This window comes from Macaca mulatta, chromosome 18, assembly GCF_049350105.2.
Source record: "Macaca mulatta isolate MMU2019108-1 chromosome 18, T2T-MMU8v2.0, whole genome shotgun sequence".
Taxonomy (NCBI): Eukaryota; Metazoa; Chordata; class Mammalia; order Primates; family Cercopithecidae; genus Macaca; species Macaca mulatta.
Genome location: NC_133423.1, coordinates 57,665,698 through 57,680,564, shown reverse-complemented (window position 1 = coordinate 57,680,564; position 14,867 = coordinate 57,665,698). Strand labels below are relative to the sequence as shown.

The 14,867-nt window shown below is 38.6% G+C and overlaps 1 protein-coding gene across 50 annotated transcripts in view; it reads left to right on the top strand.

Moving 5' to 3' along the window:
- The window catches only part of DTNA (dystrobrevin alpha), a 412,319-nt gene that overhangs the window by 305,774 nt on the left and 91,678 nt on the right, over positions 1-14,867 (top strand). For all 50 annotated transcript variants that reach the window (XM_077974984.1, XM_077974975.1, XM_077974980.1 and 47 more), the window contains one exon: positions 8,695-8,908. In XM_077974984.1, the coding sequence (XP_077831110.1) occupies positions 8,695-8,908 (214 nt within the window). The remainder of the gene's footprint in view (positions 1-8,694; positions 8,909-14,867) is intronic.

Here is a 14,867-nt window from a genome sequence, read left to right as displayed (position 1 = left end):
GCACTTATTTAATATCTCTATCGCCTCCCTCTCCAACACACATAAAAGTTCTGTGTGATCAGGGTCCTGCCTGTCTTGTACACTCCAATTCTAGAAGCCAGAACAGCACTGCAACACAATAAGGACTGAATAAATACTTATTGTATGAGAGAAGTTATAAGACTAAGATGGAAGGCTATAAAATACGCCAGTGAGCGGCTTAGGGTAATGAGTGTGAGGAACCTAGTGTCACTCCTGACATTCTCAAGGGGCTGAGTTCCTCTCCCCACCTCCTCACACCCCAGTTCTGTGAAGCCTGGCCCACATATGAGCTCCTTAAAAGCATTTTTACTTAAAGTCTACTTGGTGCTTAGAATACTGAATGAAACTTTGCATTTGAGAGTTGTCGTAGGAACAAGACAATGCTTGTATGCGTGTTCATCTGTTCGTTCTAAGGACGTCGGAACTTTGTTGGATAGCTAAAAGAATGAATCTCCATAATTAACTTTTCTACAAGCTAGCAAACGTATTTTAAGAATCTGCTATATGAAAGAACACAAATTGGCACTTCAAACCCTCTGTGTAAACTAATTAGAAATATTACCTCAACTTTGTTATTGTACTCTGAAGAGTGTAGTTGCAATGGAAAATTCATGCTGGGAATATTGCACTGAAGGTCAGGAAATTTATATCTAGGGAGGGGAGAACCGGATGCATTTTCAGGAGAAACAATTTATCTTTGTTGCTATGGGGATTCCTGCATATACCTGCATATCTCAAAGAGGGGAAAACAAGTCATAACAGAAACCTCAGACACCAGTCGCCCTCACTTTAAGCACTGAAGGCAGGGTAGAGATTGAGGGAGCATGTGCATGGAGGCACACACACACACACGCACAAACACAACACTGTCTACACGCAAGAGGATATATGTATTCCCAATAACAGATCAACAGATTATATCCAATTCCTAGCATACCTACAATTTCCTTTTCTCCTAACTAAAGCATATCATAATGCAATGAGTGACCTTCTTATGGATGTAAGCCTCAAACCCCTCTAAATATATATACACATAATTATACAAATCACTCTTAAACTGCATAAATTAATTGATGGGAATCAGCTTCTTGCAATACACCTCACAACCTATGAAGACATATCGGGCTGTCTTGATGCCAAAGGACTGAGAACTACTGACTTCAAGAAGTGCTTCTTGTACTTAAATGTGAATACAAACTGCCTAGATATGTTGCTAAAATGCCGATTATGATTCTTTAGGTCTTTGTGGGAGCCTAAGATGCAGCATTTCTAAATAGCCTGTGCTTTGTTACTACAAATGTGGTGTTGGACCAGCAGTATCACCAGGAATCCATTTTACAACCTTGTAGGTGATCCCATTCTGCAGCCACCGTTGAGAATCACTATTCCATAATGACTAAAGCTAAGTCACTATAAGATAATTGTCTACTGACCTTTCTCTCAGCTACAAGCTCTTTGAAAACCTTCTAAAAGTTTATAATCAGTGGTTGTCAGAATCACCCAGAGAGTTTTGTCAAAACCCTTTTCCACTCTCTTATATTTTGGAATCAGGAGGTGGTAGAGTCTGGGTTTGAGAATTTTGAGATCACCAAATGCTTTAGAAAAAGAATATCATGCTTAGATTCAGAGACTTGGACCCAGCCTCAGGGGTTCAAGAAAGGCTGGCCCTGGACTAAATCATAAAATAGACTAAATCTTGAAGTTGTCTTTTTGATATTTTTCTCCCCCATATTTTATCCAACTTATATGATTCTACTATTTCTAATAAAATTTATGACATCAGCCCTCTCTATCTAGGTATAACTAGGTTTGTCATTTTAGCACTTTTCCCAAGGACGCTTGGATTTAAGTCATCTCTGTGAATGAAGGACTTCATCTCCCATTAAAATAGCACAAGATGTCAGGAAACACATTAAAAATATCTCTTGAGATCGACAAACTCTCCTTTACCCATCTGCAACTTTCCCCCCAAACACCCAAACCTAGCCCTTTTCTACCTGAGATTGCCTGGATTTATAGAAAACCATTGAAGCTTTGTCTATTTCCATTTATGTATATAAAGACAAACTCTTAGGTCTTAGTAATTACTGCCTGAAATCAACACTAATGTCGTTACTTTTAAGATTCCACAAAGAACTAAATATTAGGTTAAGAATGCATTTTCTCTATTCTCGATGTGGTTATTGTTAACTAAGGGAATTTCATTATGTAAAATGTTGCCTTTCCTATATATTAATGTAAAATATACGCGATTGTATAGATGAGGGAATTCCTCCTATTTCCCGTGCCTAGTAACAGGTGCTCTATTATGGACGACTGAAGTTTGATAGCTATTTAGTAAAATATGAACAGTGCCATCTAGTGGTTCATAATCATTATTGCACAACCTAAATACCTAAAATGATTTAAGGAGCACGACAGTAAGCAACATATTTATACAACTGTCAGACTTTTAAAACAGACTTCTTAATAACTTCCTAACGAATCTCAACTTAGCATTTCTCAGTGTCCCTATTTAAATAAACAAAAGGGCCGGGCGTGGTGGCTCACGCCTGTAATCCCAGCACTTTGGGAGGCTGAGGTGGGCGGATCACAAGGTCAGGAGATCGAGACCATGGTGAAACCCCGTCTCTACTAAAAATAGAAAAAATTAGCCGGGCGCAGGGGCGGGCGCCTGTAGTCCCAGCTACTCGGGAGGCTGAGGCAGGAGAATGGCGTGAACCCGGGAGGCGGAGCTTGCAGTGAGCCGAGATTGCGCCACTGCACTCCAGCCTGGGCGACAGAGCGAGACTCCGTCTCAAAAAAAATAAATAAATAAAATAAACAAAAGGCCTATGATACTTAAATTTCTCTATAACTAATGTATACTGAATGCTTATTATACGATGCTTATTATAAGCACTATGTGAAGTGCTTTATGTGAAGTATCTCATTTGATCCCCCAAAACAACCATGTAGTGGAGAAAATAGTATTGTCCTCATTTTACAGGTGAGGAAACTGAAACCTAAGGAAGTGACTTGCCCAAGGTCATAGGGACAGTCAGTAGGGGAACTCAGCCACTGCCCCGGTTCCCGCACCTTCTACACTATGATTACACCTCCCAAGGTAGTCGCCAATGAAATACAGTTGCCATGAAACCTTTATGAAAGATAGCCTCCTCACCAGGTTTCTAATGACCCGATATGGTGAAATCAACTTAAACTCCGCTAACTCAAAATTTACGACAACTAAACTGAATTAAGTGTCTGCTTTTGCGGCTGCAATGCACTTTGTGATTCTTTTACTTCACCCACATAATACGTCATCAAGATTGTGGGTTGAGTAAATTATTGAAATTGGGATACTTGGCTAAAATTTAGTTTTGGACTCACAGATCTTATAAATTAATAATAGAATAGTATGGCTTTAGATCGGAGTGTATTTAGTTAACACAAATAGCTCATTTCTTGAGCACCTATTATGTGAATACATGTTCTCTTTTAATCTCACTATAACTGCCTCTGGATGGCATTCGTTTCCTCATTTATAAAAGAATAATACAATATATAAACAAAATATTATTACATTTTATTTTTATTAATAAAATTTGCCCAGTTTTGCAGTTATTTCTGGAGCCAGGAATGAAACCTTAATCTTTGTGGCTGCAAAATTTGAATTCTTTCCACTATGCCACCGCTGGAAAATATGGGTACAGTGTGTATGACTACAGTATTTTCTGCATAGTACCACCTTGTATACAAAAATACTGCCATCCCTTATTGGAACTAAAACAGTATGCTCCAACTACTTCCCACTGTGTGTCTGTCCGTCTCCACTCCTTTCTTACCTTAAAGTCAGAAATGACATTTTTAAGCTGCATTCCTTATCATGTCACTGTCCTACTTAAAACCCATGTCTTCATACTCAGCATAAAGAGCCACATCCTTATCACAGTTATGGTGCTCCTGCAACCTGATCTTGTTCTCCTGGCCCCATCATGACCATATCATAATCCCATTTTATACCTAGCATACTATATGTCACAGTATGTCACCATTTCTGATCATCCTTTTGTGTGATTGAGTCATGTCTGTATTCCCCCCAGACTGTTAGCTCCCATAGGCAGGAACCACATCTGTATTGTTTGTATTGAGTCCTCACGATCTACCATAGTGTTTGCACATAATTATGAAAACTAGTTTTACTTAAATCATTTTTTAATTATCTATTCTCACAGTTAGCCAGAATTATTTTATTTTTAATGAAATATTTTTCTTTTACGTTTCCTTATATTAGGACCTTGAATATGTAAGCACGTAAATGCAGCATATTTATGTTTAATAACTTTTGTATGATTTCTAGTATTTGTTCATAATAATAAAGTTATTATCTCCTACATGACATGCCCTATTCCAAGTTTTTACAGGCATTATTTTATTCAGTTCTTATAGTAATCATCTGAAAGTAGATGCTATTTTCAGCTCCACTTTTCTAACATGAAGCTTCAGAGAAGTTAAGTAATTAGACTGACGGGATACCTAGGATTCAAACCAGTGTGTCTATGATTCTTCATGACTATGCCTTATTGCTTTTTAGAAAGCAAATGCATCCTTAGAAAACCCTGTTTCACTGTTGAGTCATTTCTTTGTCATTCTGTCATTTAGTCAAAAGACATTTACCAAGTTCCTACGTGTAAGGATGTGTAAGGCAGTGTGAGGGGCACTAGGGGTGTGGACAGTTATCACAATAGACACAGTCTCGTCCTGTGCCACATGCAACATAGAACGGGAAACAGACAGCCTGTTGGTCCACCCAAGAGTGCGCACTACATGCTGTGATGGGGAAGGACAGAGCTCTAAGGTGGTGCATGTGAAGGGTATAAAACCTGGAGACAGGTTTCTGATCCAGCCCAGAAAGATATCCTTGAGGAAGTGATGTTGACAGATATCCTTGAGGAAGTGATGTTGACACCAAGGTAGAGTAGATGAGATGTAGATGACAATACACAGGGGCTAGATGAAAAAAGAAAAGAAAGAAAAAAAAACTGCAATCCTTGTTTAGATTTTAAATTAATGGGAAGTTATTAAACGACTTTAAGCAGCATACAATTTTTTTTGTTGTTTTGTTTTGTTTTGTTTTTGTTTTTTTTGTGATAGAGTCTCGCTCTGTCACCCAGGCTGGAGTGCAGTGGCACAATCTTGGCTCACTGCAAGCTCCGCCTCCCGAGTTCACGCCATTCTCCAAGCAGCATACGATTTTAAGCAGCATACAAGTGACATGTCAAATTACAGTTTAGAAATCACACACTGGTATGTGATGTTCCCCTTCCCGAGTATAATAATAAAAAAAAAAAAAAGAAAGAAATCACACTCTGGCTGCAGTGAGTAGAAAGGGAGTACAGAAAGAATGAAGAACTGACTCAGCCAACCAGTAAGCATGATAGCATTGGGTTATGAAATTGGGTGGTGGCAATAAAGGCTCATGGAAATGGCAGGATTACAGTGATGTTTAGGAGATATACAGTCCATAGGACTTGGTCATTGATAGAAGCCAGAAATTAAATCTCCCTGGAGGGAGAAGAGGGAGCGGGAGGATGGTGGCATTCACCAAGGAAGGGAATCCCAGGGCCGGCAAGGGGAGAGATGAGTACAGGCTGCTCACACTGAGGCTGAAGTACCTAAAGAACCCTTATGTGGGCATGCATATGTGGGAAACTTTATGTAGGCCACTCCTGCGGTCACTCCCATGGGCCTGGATAATTCCACCCCTGGGAATTCTAAAAGGGTTTCCTGTTCCTTACAATGGCTCATCGAGAGAAACTTAAGCATCCAGATTCCCTTCCTCTACCAGTAGCCATTTAGCTTTCTTAACATATACCCATCTCCCTCCCATGCTCAAGTTCCCAGTCCATGCTCCTCTCCCCAGATGCCTGTTCCCCAGATGCCTCTCCCCAGATGATCCACAACCAGGAACTGGGTGAGAATGGGTCACAGGGACCAAGCAGGATGACAGGCTAGATGTCATCAGCACTGCTGTCTTTGCATCCTGCACCCAGACACATCCTGATGACTAGATTCAGAAAATTCACAGATCAAATCTATAGGGAGTAATTAGAGGAATCCCAGCTCTTTCCCACTAGAATTTTAATTAATTAATTAATTTTGTTTATGAATGCCATTTCCCTGGGAGTGTTTTGCTTGCTAGATTGAAGAGTTGGATAAATAACACCAAGAAATACAAATAATTTCCTTGTTGATTAATTCTTGATACACAGAGAAGGTTGCAAATTTGAAATCACTTAAATCTGAATTTTTCCAAAGCTAATAAATATTTAAGTATTTTAGTTGGTATGTGATTTGTACTTATCTGCTCCAAATCAGAGATACATTGCAATATATTTTTCTTTTGACATGACTCACATTATTCACTTGTTCATCTATAATGCATTGTCTGCTAGGTACCAGGAACTACCACTTTTTACTCTATGCATTTTTCCCTTTTAGGAATGCCAGCCCCATTTTATAGATGAAGGAAGTGAGACTCTATGTCTTAGAGGCTAAGAGGTCATGCACTTGTCATAGAAGAGCCAGATTTGCAACCTAGGTCTTTGGACTCCAAGTCCAGTGCTCCTTGAGTGCAGGTATCTTCCCTTCATAACATAAAAGATTATTTTGAGTAATTGTTAAAAGTAACAGCAAAAATACAAGTAAAGGACACAGTAACGGTTCTATGTAACCTGTTTTTTGTTTTGTTTTGTTTTGTTTTTTTAGTTCAGGGATTTGCATAATCCACTTATCTCTTAGATCTCAATATGCACACAAAGTTAGTTATGAGAGCCACACTTTAGGATTTTTTTTCATCATGCCTATTTTAAAATCAGAATGTCTGCACAGGTTGCTGTTTCTCTTAGGGTCCTGTGATTAGAGATCCTGCAATTAAACTTAGCCTGGGAAAAGGATCTGACTTCAAAAGACTGTTGGCTAGTTGGCCCATTTGTGATTATAATGGAAGAAATTGGTGATAAGGTTCTCTTATACCAAAAGTCAGAAACCATAGATCTGTTCTGAAAAGCAAACGTAAAGAGAAAAGCCAAGAAAACAGTCACATAGCTCAATTCATAGTAGAAGCTGATGCTAGTTTTGCTTATTAGGTGTAGAGCCAGGAGTGAGCAATGAGGTAGAAGACAGAAAATAGGGAGCTGTTAGTGAAAAAGTATATATACAGTCCATATTTCTCAAGAACGGAAACTAATTGTTATATTTCATTGAGAATAAACAAAATAGTTATTTGCAAATGCAAAAGCGTAATGAAAAGTCAACCTTAAATGTTGAAGATGTGGATAAACTGGAACTCTTGTATACTGCTGATGGGAATGTAAGATGGTTCAACTACTTTTGGAAGATACCTTCGAACTCTCTTTAAAAATTAAACATACACCTACCGTGAAACCCAGCCTTTTCATTTCTAAGTATTTACTTAAATTTTTAATGATTTTAATATTTTAAATCCATTATCTAAGAGAAATGGAAGTCATGTATCTATACAAAGACTTGCACATGATTGTTCATAGCAACTTTATTCATAAACAAAAACTGAAAAATGACCCAAATGTTCATCAACAAGTGAAATGATAACCAAATTTTGATATATCCATATAATGGAATACTACTCAGCAATAAAAAGAGGAAACTATTGATACTTTCAGCAATACATGTATGAATTTCAAAATAGTTAACACTAAGTAAAAGAATCCAGCCCCCAAAAAAGAGTGTTTACTATATAATGACAGTTATTAAGAATTAAAATTTGCAACAGAAAGCAAATCAGTGGTTGCCTGGAACAGGGAACGAGGATAGATTACAGAAGAGCATGAGAAAACTTTTGAGGGTGAGGACATGTTCTTTATCTTGGTCGTGGTCATAGTTTCTGGGATCTCATAACAAGACCTCAGGTCAAGTAGGGAAGAAAATAGAAACCGTTTTCTGGACTACCCTAGTGAAAGTAACCGTGACTTAAATCAGTTGGTAATAATGTAGCCAAGAAACTTCTTGTTCTTGACTAGCCTAGTTCAGTGATCTGTGACTTAGTTCTGCTGCTGGGGCAGTGTGTACATAACTTTTCCTTTTTACCTTGTCTTCCTGCCTACCTTAACTTTTTTTTTTTTCTTATTTCCAAAAGCATACTGCTAAAAAACACATAAATAAATGAAAACATTTTAAATACTCAAATGTGATTTGGACATCCTTTCAAACACTAGAATTTCAGTGTTGGTCTTTTCTTTTTGAGGGGGCAGGGTGTGCAATGGAGAAATAACTTTTAAACCAATAGACTTGGATCTGAATGCCAGTTTTGCCATTGACTCCTCTTCTACCTTTGCATTTGTCAGTTCAGCTTCCAGATCCTCAGTTCTCTTACTTGTAACATAGGGATAATAGCTGTATTTCAAGGGTGACTGTGAAGATTGGAAATAACTATCTATTGTGGTGGTCAGTAAATCATTTGCTTGCTATTATATAATGCACATCAAGTCTTAGAGATAATGCACAGCCTATGTTCATTTACTTATGTTGACCCCCTACAACAGCTGCACACATGTGAGATACCTAGGAAAAAACAGGACAGAGGGACAAGTAAACTAATGTATTTGCCTTCCATGACTCTGGGCTGATGTGTTAACTCTGCTTTAATTGTAGTGCACCTGGTGGACATATGGAATGTCATAGAAGCATTGCGGGAAAATGCTCTGAACAACCTGGACCCAAACATTGAACTCAATGTGTCCCGCTTAGAGGCTGTGCTCTCCACCATTTTTTACCAGCTCAACAAACGGATGCCAACCACTCACCAAATCCATGTGGAGCAGTCCATCAGCCTCCTCCTTAACTTCCTGCTTGCAGCGTTCGATCCGTAAGCGCCGTCTGAATGTCTGTTCCTCTCTGCATGTTTGGCTTCCACTTCCTCTCTTACTTGGTCTTTTTCCCAAATAATTTTCTATCTCTCTCTTTTTTTTAAACTCTCTTTTTTCTTACAGTGGATGCTTATGTCAGTAAAGCCTCCATGTGTTTAATATAAATTTGAAATGCTGTGAAAAAGACTAGAGAGTAAAATGGTGCCAGAGGAACTTGAGGACAGTTGTATTTTATGTACTGACCTTTAGTTAACTCATCCCCTGCTTCCTGGAAGCTGTGGATGCTGGAGAGGATTGCCTGTGGAGCGATTTAATGAAGCGGGAAGTGGGAGGATGTTTTTAACTGTCGTCTTTGCAAATTGTTTCAGACAATGTTTCTGAGGTGTCCTAACAAGGCCCTACAGCAAACAAGAAAGAAATTGAAAAGGGTTTCTTAACTATCCCAGTCAAAGTAACTATGACTTGCGTTAAATGAACTGGTCAATTTAAGTGTTTCAATCATAAAATAATGGGATGCTGTCCACAGACCACAACTGAAGCTCAGCTTCATTTTTGTATAATTTGCCCTTTTAGAATCAGAGAATTTCAGGGCTGCCTGAGACTGTTCGTGCAAATATCTCATTTTACAGATGAAGGAATTGAAGCACAAAGAAATTGTCACTTGTTTGGTGTCTCGCAGCATGTTAGTGGCCGAGTGGGGACTTAGGTGTTCAACAAAGGTCTCTTTACCAAGGTATATGTGGATTACCCTGAATTACGTTCTCAGCCTACAATTTCAAGAGGGCTTTTTGCCAGTAGCCTCCAACCTGGACTTAGTACCACCCCATCCACTTCCTCTGCTTGTTTTGAATATTAAAAAGGAAAATTGCTAACCTGACCTTTCAGCAATCGCATTTTAAGATTCTCAGAAGGTGTTACTTAGTCTCATTTTCTGGCCAATGCTTGGAAGTATTTATCCCCGCAGTGGAGATGTTCCAGCCAGGCTCATGTTATTTTGCAATTCACAAAAGCTACCAGCTGTCACTTTGCAACTTACAGTGTTAACAGAATCGTTCCTGCTCAGTTTTTCCAATGTGCATTATTGTGTTCGTGATGTTTATATTTTGAGAAATTCCTCAGTTAAAATCAGCAATTTTACAACTAGCATTCCAGGTTGGTAGATTCTTTGCGTTGGCTGTGCACACTTCAGAAAGAGATGTACTGCTCTGGCTTAATCACTATGGTAACTGGATGGTGAGGCAGGTAAAGAGGACTGTGGTTCCACATGACAGGCAGCAGAAGCAGCAGAATGGAACCTGGCCATGGCATTTCTGTAGTGGCATTTCTAACCTGGCCCTGTGACAAGAGTGTGACAGCTTTCAGATTTGCCCCTAAAGATGTCAGGGGAATTATTTGTTAGAAATGTAACAATGGAAACTGCAAAAAGAGAAATATAATATCTCACTAAATCCTGGAGTATTGCTAGAGAACTCATAAAGAATCAAAGCCGAAGAATCATTTGCAGCCACTCCACAAATATAGACCAGAAACCAGACTAACAATAAGGAAGGGGGTATTTTGTGAAATATATAGGATTCACACTAATATAGTTAGATTTTTCACTTTTGGTCAGAAATACTGGCTAGATCACTTCTAAATACAGATCTACGAATGGTGTCTAAATAGCTGCTGAAAATATAGCTGAATCATTTCAAGACTGATGAAAAGCTAAGTTTGACATCTATCCCAAGGTCAGGAACAATTCATTAAAAAAGTTCAGAAGAAATATTTATGTGGTGCCTATTCTTCTTACATATAGGAAGCCTCCTGATGTATACTTTCAATAATCTCATTGTAGTAGATTTATAAACTCATCCACATAGACAAATTTCACTGCAAAGATTTATAAACATATCCATGTAGAGATCCTACTCTGCAGACACTTCTGCGTTTGCTCCTTTAGCATAGCAAGTGAGCGTAGGCAGTTCTACTGACACTCAAATTTTCCATCTGATGGCATGGAATTTTGGATGTGAGATGTAAGCCACCAGGAAGTACTGCTAACTGGATATGTAACTTAGAAGTGAATATAAGAAGATAAACCTAAGAATAAAATAAATGTTCAAATTCTATTTCTTATAATAGTGAACTCCTATTTATCCAAATGAGACCCAGCATGGAAATCTGATGCCATTTCCTACCACCTGTCCCACGACAGAGTCCAAGTGTTTAAGGGAACCGTCTATATTTTGGCAGGCATGAATGATCCTGATACTAGTAAAATAAAGATGTGCTGTTGCTATTACAGAATCACTGAGACATTTAAGGGATTTTCTCCCATTTGCCATATTTTTAATTGACCTATAAATAAACAGGGAAAAAATCCAAAATAAAAATTAGAGATGCCTTAAGAACCTAGACTCTGAAGAAATAATACTAAAGATAAATAAATAAAAAGGAAAGGCAGTATAGTGATTTAAACTCATGAAGAGTAAGAACTTGGATTCAAAGAAACCTGGCCATTTTGGGGGGAAGGGGGTGGTGCCTTAAGATTCTCTAGACTCCCAGGCAGTTGAACTCTGTGAAGAAAGTGGTAACCTGAGATGAGGATTGATGCCTCCTTTACTGGGATGTACTTCTGAGAATCAGACTTACCTTCCCACAGCCATAGCTCCCCAAGTATAACATTCCCTCTCCCACCAAAAAAAAATCTGGATCTCAATTTTCATACCAGGATGCTCACTGCAGACTGTAATCAGTTTCCTGGTTACAAGGTTTCTCTCTGCTCATCGGCAAGTCAGCCTCTCAGAAGCTATAACTACATCTGTAGATGATTTGTACAATGTTGGGGGTGGGCAGTGAACCCCAATGTTTTATGCTCCTTCTTGCCATTCTGTCCCTGAAGACACAGTTCCTTGAGTCAGAAGATTTTTGTTCTTTGTGACATTCCTTTTAAAAATGGCTGTATTCCTAGGAGGGGGTCACCCAGAGAGCAGTTACCAACCAAGTTCTAAGCAGATGTCTCCACGGCCAGATGTTATTTTTTTAAGGTGTCTAGGGGAATGGATGAGTGTGCCTGAGAAGGATGGGAAAAGAGATATCAGAAATAAGACCAGGGGCTGAGAGGGAAGAACCTATGTGAGGGAACAGCCAGAGTTTGAGCCAGTCTCTTCCTCTTGTCCCTTTCCTCCAATCACCCCAGGAACTGGCCTCCCACCTCCCCTTCTTTGCTGCCAGGAGCCTTCCACTCCTCGGTCTCCTCCAGAATGCCCCCAGCAAACTGGCAGCAGCTTCTTCTGTCACCTCTTGTCCATATTCTGTTGAGGAGTGGGAAATCTCTTTGAAGTCTTCAAAGGAACTTTAACATTGTTCTTATTATTTTGTAGGAAATAGAGAATAACTCAAAAGAAAGTTAGAAGATGAAAATAATTCTTAAAAGTCTATAATGTGCAGCCTTTTTGAGAGGTGCAGTCACAAACTCTGAGGCTCTGTGGAGCCCTTCGCCTGCCATGGCCAAGTTGATCACCTTTCCACAGGTCTGCCTCTCCTTGCACCTGATTCTCTATTGTCTTATAGTGCATGTCTGTTTATATGACTGCCTCCCACAGACTTCTTTAGGAAAGGACCATATTTTATTCTACTTCTAATGAACAGCACCTGAGACCATAGCCAACACAAGAATGAATCAATGAATGAAAATCCAAGGTTGATCTTTCTTAGCTCTTGTCATACTAATTTATTTTAACTAATTTTTTTTTTTTTTTTTTTTTTTTTTGAGACAAAGTCTCACTCTGCCACCCAGGCTGGAGTGCAGTGGCAAAATCTCGGCTCACTGCAGCCTTCGCCTCCCGGGTTCGAGCAATTCTTGTGCCTCAGCCTCACAAGTAGCTGGGACTACAAGCATGCACTACCACACCTGGCTAGTAATTGTGTTTTCAGTAGAGGCTGGGATTAACCATATTGCCCAGGCTGGTCTCGAACCCCTGGGCTCAAGCGATCCACCTGCCTCGGCCTCCCAAAGTGCTGGGATTTACAGGTGTGAGCCACCATGTCTGGCCAGTTTTCTTTTAATTCCTTTTCTGAGATTAAGTCTTCCTTGATCTCCAGTATATTACAAAGACTAGCGAGTCCCAGTCACCTAGATTCAGACCCTCTATTTTTACTTCTGCTCCACAGAGAAAAAGCACAAGTGTTCATGGTTACCATTGTGGGTGATCCTATTTTTACAAAAGAATTATATGTACTTCTCTCACCTTCTCCCTGCTTCCCCAGGAAACACTAAAAACAAGTTGTCTTGACTCAATCTCATTTCAATTCAGTAGTATCTTCTTTCTTAAGACAGCTCTTCATAAAGTAGATTATGTGACTGTAGCCTTGTTTCTAGCAAATAACATTATCATATATACTCACTCAAAAATCATAGTATGACCATAATAAATATTAAAAGGAACAGTGATTTTCGTATTTTCAGAGGTCAAGCTATAGTCTTCCATGATAATGATAATAATTTTATTAATAAATAAGATGTACTCAGTATTTACTATATGTCAACAGTCTTGCTGACTTGGCATTATATTATCATGATTTTCTAGTAGGGGAGATAGAAAGAGGTTAAATAATTTGCAGGTCATACAGCATCATACTAAATGAGGTAAATGGGGGAAAACTCATTTTGTTTCAGGAACTGTTTTCAGCTCAGCTCTATTCATGCTTTCTGTTTCATTTTTTTAAATGAAAATTAATTAACATTTTTTCTCCCAGACTTCTTGTGCTAATTACAGGATATTATTCTTATGCTCACATTCCTAATCTTTCCAGTTTCTGGTATTTAGACACATTTGAAAGAGTATATGTGGAAGAAATATTTGGACTTAACATGCTTTACATTGTAACATTAGGATCAGTTTTATGACAGCTACCCAGAACTACAAATCCATCATATAATAGTGTTACGTAGAGAATACAAAATCCTGGTATTCTCCTCCCTGTTTGCCATATTGCACCTTACTGGGCCATTTGAACACCCATGCCCACTGCTGAGCCTTCCATTGCTACAAAAAAGATCACAGAACTATTTCAAATGCATGGATATGAAATGCCTGGAACTCTGCCAAAATCCTTCTGCCCTTTGAATTTTAAAAATGATTATGATATTTAATGCAAAATGTACTACAAAGTAACAACCATTTCTCTGTGCACCAAAAAAAGTATTGTTCATATTTGAGACTATGTAGATTTGTGAGAGCAAAGAAGAAAAAAAGAGAAGAGTTATAAAAAACCAAATGTTCTTCTCTTTTATTATCTATACAGCCAAGACTAGATATTTAAAACAGTGTTTACTTGGCTTAGTGACTTTTTTCTTTGCACGTCTTAAATTTCAAGATGTCCATAGAACATTCTCCTCTACTAACTAAAATCTTGTTCTAGTGAAAAATACTTCGTTCAAAATTTCTACGTGCTGCTAAAATGGAATCACTTTCCAAAGAATTTTCACAGCTGTGGGTACATTAAATATCCTAATGTCACTCATCATTTATCTGACATACTTTGAATGAGTAGCAGGTAGAATTTCAAGAGGGATGAGGAATTTCAAGGGATATGGGGGCATTCCAACAGCATTGGCCCTTCTGTTCTGGAGAAACCGCTAGCAAACTCACCTAGCCCGGGGCTATAGGAGTTCTTTTCCCAGATGTTTTGCTAACATTGTGGCCCAGGGAGATGCCAGGTCCAAATAAAGGGTTTCTGTCTGTTCACAGGTTAACTTCACTAACCCCCAAAACAAGAGTTAATTATGCATGTGATCACTTCTAAATTCAAGGCATCACATAAGTGCACAATCTAAAAGAAACAGCCATAAAGCCAATCATTATCATCATATTCAAACACATTATATTTCTCAATATAAATCTTAAGTGGTAAATCAGAAAGTTGCTTCTCACTTGTGCATTCATTAATTGAACTGACATGTAAAGAGCTTGC